The sequence below is a fragment of the Eimeria acervulina genome, genomic scaffold, assembly GCF_000499425.1.
Source record: "Eimeria acervulina Houghton genomic scaffold, Eah_scaff291, whole genome shotgun sequence".
In the NCBI taxonomy this organism is placed as follows: domain Eukaryota; phylum Apicomplexa; class Conoidasida; order Eucoccidiorida; family Eimeriidae; genus Eimeria; species Eimeria acervulina.
The window spans coordinates 28,497-38,398 of record NW_013547889.1 but is presented as its reverse complement, the minus strand read 5'-3'; the positions used below and the strand labels follow the sequence as shown (position 1 = coordinate 38,398).

At 51.1% G+C, this 9,902-nt stretch overlaps 3 protein-coding genes across 3 annotated transcripts; 1 reads left to right on the top strand and 2 right to left on the bottom strand.

Annotated features, from left to right (window-relative positions):
• Positions 1-253: 253 nt before the first annotated feature.
• On the bottom strand, positions 254-2,593 carry EAH_00031150 (hypothetical protein, conserved; the record flags this gene model as incomplete). Its single annotated transcript, XM_013392419.1, has 4 exons — positions 254-613; positions 933-1,620; positions 1,808-1,874; positions 2,032-2,593. The coding sequence occupies 4 exons, from the start codon at positions 2,591-2,593 to the stop codon at positions 254-256; spliced, it is 1,677 nt and encodes a 558-aa protein (XP_013247873.1).
• Positions 2,594-3,557: 964 nt separating this feature from the next.
• On the top strand, positions 3,558-5,246 carry EAH_00031140 (hypothetical protein, conserved; the record flags this gene model as incomplete). Its single annotated transcript, XM_013392418.1, has 1 exon — positions 3,558-5,246. One exon carries the CDS (start codon positions 3,558-3,560, stop codon positions 5,244-5,246), a length of 1,689 nt encoding a protein of 562 aa, XP_013247872.1.
• Positions 5,247-7,812: 2,566 nt separating this feature from the next.
• Positions 7,813-9,241, bottom strand: EAH_00031130 (hypothetical protein, conserved; the record flags this gene model as incomplete). The annotated part of the gene is made up of 5 exons (XM_013392417.1): positions 7,813-7,821; positions 7,933-8,286; positions 8,647-8,748; positions 8,876-8,961; positions 9,229-9,241. The coding sequence occupies 5 exons, from the start codon at positions 9,239-9,241 to the stop codon at positions 7,813-7,815; spliced, it is 564 nt and encodes a 187-aa protein (XP_013247871.1).
• Positions 9,242-9,902: the final 661 nt, after the last annotated feature.

The following is a 9,902-nucleotide window of genomic DNA, read 5'->3' as shown; positions in this document are numbered from 1 at the left end:
TAATATATATTATATATTATATATTATATATTACATATTATATATTATATATAATATATTAATATATATTATAAATAAGAAATAGGAGACAGAAATAAACTGTCTCCTTTTTGCTGTGTCTCTGTCTTTGTCTCTCTCTTAAAGTTGCTGCTGTTTGTCTGCCGCAGCGCGCCTTTAAACGTAGCAGCAGCAGCAGCAGCAGCAGCAGCAGCAGCAGCAACAGGAACAGCAGCAATAGCAACAGGATGATAGTTCATCCTTTCGTGTTTTGCTGCTCCTTTTCAGCAGCAGGACTCTGCTTCGAGTAGCTGTTGTTGCTGTTGTTGCTGCTGCTGTTATTGTTGCTGCTGCTGTTATTGTTGCTGTTATTGTTGCTGCTGCTGCTGCTGCTGTTGCTGCTGCTGCTGCCGCTAGAAGTGTTCGTAGTGGTGGCGCCACCACTCTTGCTGCCAGCACTGCTGCTGCTGCTGCTGCTGCTGCTGTCAGCAACAGCAGCATCAGCAGGTGTTGCGCTGCAGAGAGCAGCAAACTCATGGATGATACGCCGCAGCACTTGCTGCTTCTGCTGCAGTGTCCTCAAACGGTTTGCTGCTTGCTGCTGCTCCTTCTCCGCCTGTACAGACACCGCAGCGCATGCATGCAGCACCTCTTGTGGGGACGCCGTTCGAAACAGCAGCAGCAGCAGCAAACCAGCAGCAGCAACAGCAGCAGCAGATGCAGCAGCAGCACCACCGACGGGTAACAACAGTTGAGGCAGCAAGAGCACTAGCAGCAGCAACAGCAGCAGACGCGGCAACAGCAGCAACAGCGGCGATAGAGAAAGAAGAACCATCTGCAAAAACAGCAGCAACAGCACCAGACGCAGCAGCAGGAGGAGCAGCAGCAGCAACAGCAACAGCAGCAGAAGCAGCAGCAGCAGCAGCGTAACTCACAGCCAGTCGCCGCTTCTCTGCTGCAGCAACCAAAGCAATGTGCTGCTCCCGCTGCTGCAGCTCCTTCGTGAGGAAAGATAGAAGGCGGTGATGGAAGGCCTCCTCTGCTGCTGCTGCTGCTGCTGCTACTGCTGCTGCTTCGGCTGCAGCACAAGGAGAAGCTGCTGCCTTTGCTGCAGCAGCAGCAACATCCTCCGTTGAAACAGCAGCAGCAAATCTATATAGAGCAACAGCAAGAGACATGTCTCCTTCTGCTGCTGTTCCCTCAGTTGCTTCTGCCTTTAACCCGTCGCTGCTGCTGCTGCTGCTGATTTCATCGTGCTGCTCGCGCAGCTGCTGCAGCAAGGCTCTTGCATGCGTCTCTGAGCGCCGCAGCAGCAGCAGCACACAGCCCCAGAGCAGCGCGTATTGATAGCTGGCTTCCCTCTCTGCTGCAGCAGCAGCAAAGCCCCTCTTAGCAGCAACAGCAACAACCTGATCCTGCTGCTGCTGCTGCAGACACATCAGCCGGTGGCACCGTCGCAGCTCCATCACTGCAGCAGGAATGCTGTGCTGCTGCGCTTCATTCAGGGCTCGTACAGTCTCCAACATATCCCCGCTGCTGCTGCTGCTGCTGCTGTTGCTGCTGCTGCTGTTGCTGCTGCTGGTGGTGTTCGTGTTGCTATAAGCCTGGCGAACCAGTGCCGCCCTGAAACAGCAGCAGCAGCAGCAACAACAACAGCAGCAGAAAGTGCATACATTTTTCTCACGTGCTGCCCCCTCCCACCAAGTACTAACAAAGCAGCAGCAGCAGCAGCAGAACCAGCAGCAGTAGCAGCAGCAGCAGCAGCAGAACCAGCAGCAGTAGCAGCAGCAGCAGCAGCAGCAGCACTAACCATGCCGATTGAGCATCTCCGGCGGCGTCAGACCCTGCAGCCTTCGCCTGAGGCTCTCCTTTTGCTGCTGCACACAACACAAGCAGCAGCAGCAACAGCAACAGCAGCAAAGCCAATAGCAACAGCAGCAACCGCAGCACCTGAAGCAGCAGCAGCAACAGTAGATGCAACAGCAGCAGCTCCAGGGCTCTATACTTGACGCAGGGAGCAGCAACATAACTCACCATTGCCTTCTCTGCTAACAGGCGCTTCCTGCTGCTGCTGTTGCTGCTGCTGCTGTTGCTGCTGCTGCTGCTGCTGCTGGCGCAGTTTGTGTCTGAGAGAGACGCATCTCTCAACTTGCTGCTCCAGCTTCAGCAGTGCTGCTTCAACAGCTGCAGCAGCAGCAAAACCCAAATGAGTTGTCTTCTGCTGCTGCCGCCGCAACGCCTCCATAGGTGCGGTAAGGCCTTCGGGTGTACAGTCAGCAGCAGCAGCAGTCGCAGCAGCAGCAGCAGTGGTGTCTGCTGCAGAGACTGCCTGCTCTAGATTGCTGTTTCTACGGGCTCGCTTAGCTGCTGGTTCGACTGTCTTCTCCTGCTGCTGCTGCTGCTGCTGCTGCTTCAGGAGGCCTGCATACGTCCCCTCAGAAGCAGAGCCTGGTAGCTGCTTTAAGGCATCAAGAAATGCAGCAGCTGCTGCTGGCAGCTCCACAGGTGTCTCTGGCGCAGTGGTATTTGCTGCTGTTGCTGCTGTTGCTGCTGCTGCTGTTGCAGCAGCAGCTGTTGCTGCTGCAGCAGTCGCCATATCCCGCTAGTCAGGAGCCCCTTCTAAGTGCTGCGGCTACTGAAAACCCCTCTGGGCCTTCGTGTACGCTGTTTCGGTGCAACAACGACAGCAGCAGCAGCAGCAGCAGCTGCTGCAGCAGCAGCAGCAAGAACAACTACGGCTATAGCGTGCTGCTGTAGACGCAGTACCTAAAGATCATACTTTTCTGTGTTTTCACAGTTATAGCTTTATTGTTTATTATACTTCAGCGCGATGCTGCTAACCCAAGGAAGTGAGTAGCAGCAGCAGCGCATGCATGCAGCAGCAACAGCCGCTGCTGCAGCAGCAGCGGCTGCTGCTGCTGCTGAAGGGCTTCTCACACAGAACTTAGTTGTAGAGGCGCTGCAGCAGATTTATTTGAATTGTCGCTGTAGACAGACTGTGGACATATACGCGGCTGCCGCAGCGCTTAACAGCAGCAGCAGCAGCAGCAGCAGCAACAGCAGCAGCAGCAGCAACAACTTCATCGGAAGGAACTGGTATCCCGCTGACTCCCAGGGAAAGGCCGATAACAAGAGGCGGCCTCTGCAGGCGTGGGGCGGAGCCCGAGTAATAGCAGCAGCAGCAGCAGTAGCAGCAGCAGCAGTAGCAGCAGCATTTCTGTATTGCTGCTGCAGCAGCAGCATTAGTAGCAGTTACGACATAACTCAGCAACTCACGCAGCAACAGGGAGGGTGTTAAGCCCCTACTACCCAGACAAGGGTGGCTCCCATCCTCATCAGCAGCAACAGCAGCAGCAGCAGCAGCAGCAACAACAGCAGCAGTAGCAGCAGCAGCAACAGCAACAGCAGCAGCAGCAACAACAACATCACTGCAGCAGCAATAGCAGCTGCAACAACAGCAGCAGTAGCAGGAACAGCAGAAACAGCAGCAGCAGCAGCAGCAACAGCAGCAGCAGCAGCAAGAGCAGCAGCAGCAGCAGCAGCAATGCTGCGGGTGTAGGATGCGGGCTTCGTTGCCTCAGGGGCTTTCTATGCCCATTTCTTCGAAGCAAAAATTTGATAGCCGATTTAAAAACCCTCTAAGTAGTGGTGAGGGGCCTCCTCGGGTGTCTGTACAGCCCGTGCGTATCTCTGCGCCTGTAACTGCAGCAGCAGCAGCAACAGCAGCAGCTGCTGCGTGTGCTGCAGCAACAGCAGACCGAGCAGCAGCAGCTGTTGTGCAGCAAAATATCGCCGCCACAGGAAAAACCTTCAAACCCGTACGGAGGTTACCGCAACCGCCCCCGCAGCAGCAGCAGCAGCGCAGCAGCAGCAGCAGCAGCAGCAGCTTCTACGATGACGCGCTGCAGCAGCAAACAGGCGTCCGTGTGCCGGCTGCTTTAGCTGGCAGCAGCAGAAATATGCTGCAACAGGATGACCGCAGCAATACTCCGCAGTCAGCAGCAGCACTTGAAGCTGAGGGAAGCACTTGGTGTTGGTTTCTTAGAAGATGTCTCTCAGATGCAGCAGCAGCAGCAGATGCAGCAGGTGCTGCTGCTGCTGCTGCTGATAGCAGCAAACGAAAGAAACAAGGGGAGAACACCCTTGGGGTAGACAGAAGCGCAGGCTGGGGAGCAGCAGACAGCCTTGCAGCAGCAGCTCCTGCTTCTGCTGCTGCTGCTGCTGCAGAGGACGAAGACTTCAGCAGCAGCGCAGCAGATGGTCTGGGGCCTGCTGCAGCAGGTGAAGAGGAAGCAGCAGCAGCAACTGATATAGACACACCGCTGCTGCGGGTCCTTGCTCTTGGTTGCGAGCTGTTTATAGATGAAGTGCTTCATTCTGCTGCTGGGTATGCTATCGCGAGGCAGCAGCAGCAGCAGCAACAACAACAGCAGCAGCAGAATCAGCAGCAGCAACAGCAGCAGCAGCAGCAGCTCTTGCTGCAGTGGCTGCAACAGCCAGCTGTTCTTTGTGTTCAAGATGTAGATTTCTGCCTAGAAAGGCTTTGGGGGGAGGACTTGCTGCTGGCGCTGCAGCAGCAGCAGCAGCAACAGCAGCAACAGCAGCAGCTGCTGCAAGAAGACCAACTACCTTGTCCTACCGGCTATGAGTGCCTGTCTCCTTTGCAGCAGCAGCAGCAGCAGCAGCAGGGAGACGGGAGCAGCAGCAGCAGCAGTAACAGCAACAACAACAACAGCAGCAGCAGCAGCAACAGCTTTGGCGAGTCAGCAGCAGCAGCAACAGCAGAAGATCCGTCAGATGAGATGGAGCTGTTCGATGCGTTATTCACAGATCCAGCAACAGCAGCAGAGGACTCTGCTGCTGCTGCTGCTGCTGGTAGCAGCAGCAGCAGCGTGGGCGCTCTTGAGCCCCAGCAGCAGCAGCAGCTGCAGCAGCAGCAGATGCAGCAGCAGCAGCAGCAAGAAGAAGTAGACGAGCGTAATTTTCTGTCTCTTGAACCTCCTACCTCTGGCGAGTCACCGGAGGGGACTGCTGCGGGGCTTCAGGATGCAGCAGCAGCAGCAGCAGCAGCAGCAGGACCTGCTGCAGCAGGAGTTGAGGGAGATTTGCAGCAGCTGCTGCAGCGGGCCTCATCGCTAGCGTCTTCTTGGGCTGCTGCTCGTTGTGCTGCAGCAGACAGCAGCAAAGCAGCAGAAGAGAGCTTCACGCTGCAGGAGGTGTTTGAATGCTCCCCCTTCGATCCGTCTTAATATAATATAATGTAATCTTATAATATAATAGTTGCGGTGTATGTACACCGTAATTCTGCTGCCCGTCATACACCTGAAAGGGTTTTTTTGGGGGTTTGTACTTCGCTTTATGCATCGCGAGATTATTATTTTAATTATTTGTACATTTGTTTATTATTTCGGCGCAGACAGCACTTGTACACACACTGAGGTGTACGTACACCTCAGAAAAATCAAACAAAGAGGTGTACATACACCTCAAGAACAACACTTTCAGGTGTATGTACACCTCATAAACATATACATATATATATATATATACATATATACATATATATATATATATATATATATGTACCTCAATAACACTCAGTGGGGTGTATATATACACTTAAGAAGTGCTCTGTATGTACACCTCAAGAACACTTATTGAGGTGTATATACACCTCAGCAACACCGCCATACATTCGACTTGTTGGGGGCAGCCCGTTGTTTTTTGAGTTTTTATTGCTGGTAATAATTTAAAAAGGGCGATTAAAAATATATATATATATTGTTAAAATGCGTAAGGAGGTGAGAACAGAAGAAGAAGCAGGCATAAAAGAAGCAGAGACATAGCTTTAATAAGTCTCTATTTGCATTAGCAAACAAATACATGCAGATAACATAAACAACAAAGCATAGAGAGTTAAACTAAAAAATAAACAGATGAAGTGGAGTCAAACAAGACAAACAAAATTAAAAAAAATAAATAGGAAGAAGACAGAGGGGACAGGAGGTAATGATAGAAACAGATTAATTATACGCATGCAGACAAACAAACAGAAAGGCAAAGACATCAACCAGAGGACATATTTCAAGGTCTCAGGCGATACTCCGAGCAGTAGCACCAGCAGCAGCAACAACAGCAGCAGCAAAATCTATCGGTGTGATGGATAGAAGCAGGCGCTGCATTAATTGAAGCAGCTGCACATTTCGATGGGTTGGTGCAGCAACGTGTGCTGCAGCAATGGCAGTTCTAAAATCCTCAGCAGCAGCAGCAGCAGACTGCAGCGTGCAACAGCAGCAAGATGCGGTGTGCAGCAGCAGCAGCAGCAGCAGCAGCAGCAGCAGCAGGAAGGCGCTTTCTTCTCTTTTATATTTTCTCTTTTGTTGTTGGTGAGACAAAGGTATTTGCTGCAGCTAAATCAAAAGCTGCTGCTCCATTTCTATTCAAAAAGCTGCAACTTTCTAAAAAGCGCGGCGACCCGGGATCGAACCAGGGACCTTTAGATCTTCAGTCTAACGCTCTCCCAACTGAGCTATCGCCGCATGTTAGAGCCCCTAAGACAGCAAACGAAGAGGGAAACGGGAATTAAAATTGAAAAAATTAATTTAAATTAAATTAAATTACATTAATTAAATTTAAATTAATTTAAATTAATCAATTCCCGCGAGTTTTTGCAGTATTTTCGACTTCGTATGTACGCATTTTCACTACCATTTCGGGTGTATGCTCACCTCCGTGGTGGAGCAGCAAGGCGTCTGGTGCGGTTAATTCATTGGAGATTTTCTTCTTTTTTGAGGTAATTTAAATAAAAACGGTTTATTAACTTATTAAAATGCAGAAAACGAAGGAAATAAGCCATATTTCAATCATAACAGCACCAGAACCGTTGAAGGTAGAGCAGACGATGGGAGCTGAGCATACACCGCAACTCCTCTCTTTATTTCAATGTAATATAATGTGTTTCTAGTTCAGGTTTTGCTTGAGCTTTTCCTTCTTGATCTGCTTATTGCACTGTTTGTGCTTTGTCTACTGTCTATACTACACCATATACATAATACTTTACACCTACTTCATACATCTATATCTGCGATGTACGTACACCCTAAAAAAAATTCAAAGGCGAGGATAAAATAAGCAAATGTACGCCAGCGTTGTTAAAAAACCGAATTAAAAACAAACAAAATTAAAAAAAAAGTTCAGAGAGGAAGGAGCAGCAAAGAAACACCAAAGCCCCCTGCACACAACCTCACTAAACCCTAAACCCTAAACCCTTGAGCCTGAATCTCTATCTTTTCAGCTGAAACTCCTGAACTCCTCTTCAGGGGTTTCTGTTTCTGTGGTGTATCCGTTTACGTGTCGAGTGGGTTTAGTATTGGCTGTGTAACAAGTACACACCAGTGGATTAGGGTTTAGGGATTAGGGTTTAGGGTTTAGGTTTTTCGTTCGCGTGCAACACCCTTCTTCATCCCGTAAGACTGATGCTCCCCCTTCTTCATCCGCTGCATACCAACTGTCTTGTAGGGCAGCAGCAGCCTCCGCACTCTGTATATATTTTCTATATCAGACGCCTGAGGCACATACACCCCAAACCCTAAACCCTAAACCCTAAACCCTCACATCGAGCAGCAGGCGTCAGGCGCCCTCTTCGCTGAACTGCTGCAGCACATAAACCCCAAATCCTAAACCCTCAAGCTGCGTCCTATGGGCCTAGATATCCCCTCAAGATTAAAACAGCAAACAACATGCAAAAGACAAACCCTAAACCCTAAACCCTAAGTTGAGAAGGAGCTACATTAAAGAAGAAAACCCCCGCATAGCTCAAAGCCGCTGACAGACAAACCCTCAAAACCCTAAACCCTCAAACGCCGCCATACAAAACCCTACCCCCTGAAAACTCTAAACCCTAAACCCTAAACCCTAAACCCCAGCATTGTTTACCTTGGCGGAGCGCTTGAATTCTCGCATTAAGGTGTAGAAGTGCTGCATATGCCTTTTTAATTCAGACAAATCTTCGCTTGATAAAAACAATAGAGGACGCCTGCCATAGTCGGTTATACAAAGAACAGGAGCTGCTGCTTGCTGCAGCGGCCCCGCTGCTATTTCTGCTGCTGCTGCTGTTGCTGCTGCTGCTGCTGCTTTCTTCGCAGCTGTTGCTGCTGCATACGCAGGAGCAGACAACACACCCAACAAACCACCTGCAGCAGCAGCAGCAGCAGCACGCTCTGCTGCTGCTGCAGATTCAGCAGCTAAACGCTCCAATCGAGGGGAGAGGCGAACCGAAGGAGGCGCAGGCTGCAACACAAACCCTAAACCCTAAACCCTAACACTAAACCCCAAACCCTAACAATAAACCCCAAACCCTAAATCCTAAACCCTAAACTCTACACAAAGCCTAGGGCAGCATTCACAAGCCAGGGTCTGAAGCAAGAAAAACGACACTCCAAACCCTAAACCCTAAACCCTAGGCAAGAGCTAAACAGAGCCAGCTACACCTTAAAACCCTAAACCCTAAACCCCAAGCCCCCAGAGCTTGACATGCTCTAATAAAGCGGCTCCAGCGCTTAACCCTAAACCGAAGCTTGATCCTAAACTCGGAGGCACAACCCTAAACCCTAAACTCTAAACCCTAAACCCTAAACCCTAGACACTTACTCCCCTCAAGGGAGGAGAACGCGGATAAGGCCCTGAGAGAGGTGCAGTCAGATCGGCGGCGTAGGGAGTAAACACAAAAACCTGACGGCCCCAGGGCTCAATCTGCAGCACAAACCCTAAACCCTAAGCCCTAAACCCTAGATCCCCAGCTGACGCCCCAACTCAAACGCAGGCTCCAACAAGCCCTAAACCCTAAACCCTAAACCCTAAGCCCTAAACCCTAACAAACCGGATGCAAAGGCGAAGAATTCGGAGGAGGCCATGTGGGGTAATTCATCCGCTGAAACTCCAAATGCGGCCAAATCCTGAAGTACCCTGAGCACAAACCCTAAACCCTAAACCCTAAACCCTAAACCCTAAACCCTAAACCCTCGAAAGCCGGATATAGGTGTTATAAATGGAAGTCTAGAAGGCGCAGCAGCGCAGTACGAGTCAAATAAACAAAAAGAAGAGGCATGCGGTTGTGTGCAGGCTTGCACACAAACCGCTGAAAAAGGTTTAGGGTTTAGGGTTTAGGGTTTAGGGTTTAGGGTTTCCACTTGCCGTTCGGCTGACGCACCCCCGGGGGTCGGATGCGTATACCTCCCCCTCTCATCTTTGCTTCTGTTCGAGCAGCAGCAGCAGCAGTTGCTGCTGCTGCTGCTGGAGCAATGTGCACAGCTGTTGCTGCTGCTGGTAGCTGCTGCTGCTGTTTCTGCTGTTGTTGCTTCTGCTGTTGCTGCTGTTGCTACTGCTGCTGCAGGCAGCAAATTTCAGTAGAGTTTGCCTAATAAATTGCAAACGGCTGCTCCCGCTCCTGCTGCTGCAGCAGCAGCAGCAGCTGCTGCAGCAGGAGCAGCAGCAGTACTGTTGAGTGTATCTTGGTGAAGCACTTAAAATAAAAGTTATTTCGGGTGTATTGTTAATCGAGTAGCTATTGTGGAAGGCGTGTGCATGCATGCAGCAGCTGCTGCTGCAGACGTCAGCAGCCACAGCAGCGGCTGCTGCTGCTGCTGCTGCGGCTGCGGCTGCGCCAGCCCCACCCCACAAGAAGCCTCCGCGCAGCAGATCTTGTTGCTGCTGCTGCTGCTGCTGCTGTTGAAAGGTGATAAGACCGTATACTTTGGTGTTTTCTGGGAGTTCTTCTTGAGGCTTGGGGTGAGGCACTGCACGCTGCTGCTGCTGCTGCAGTTGCTGCTGCTGCTGTTGCTGCTGCTGCGGCTCCCGCTGCCGCGGGGGGCATCGGGAGGCGCAGCAGCAGCAACAGCAGCAGCAGC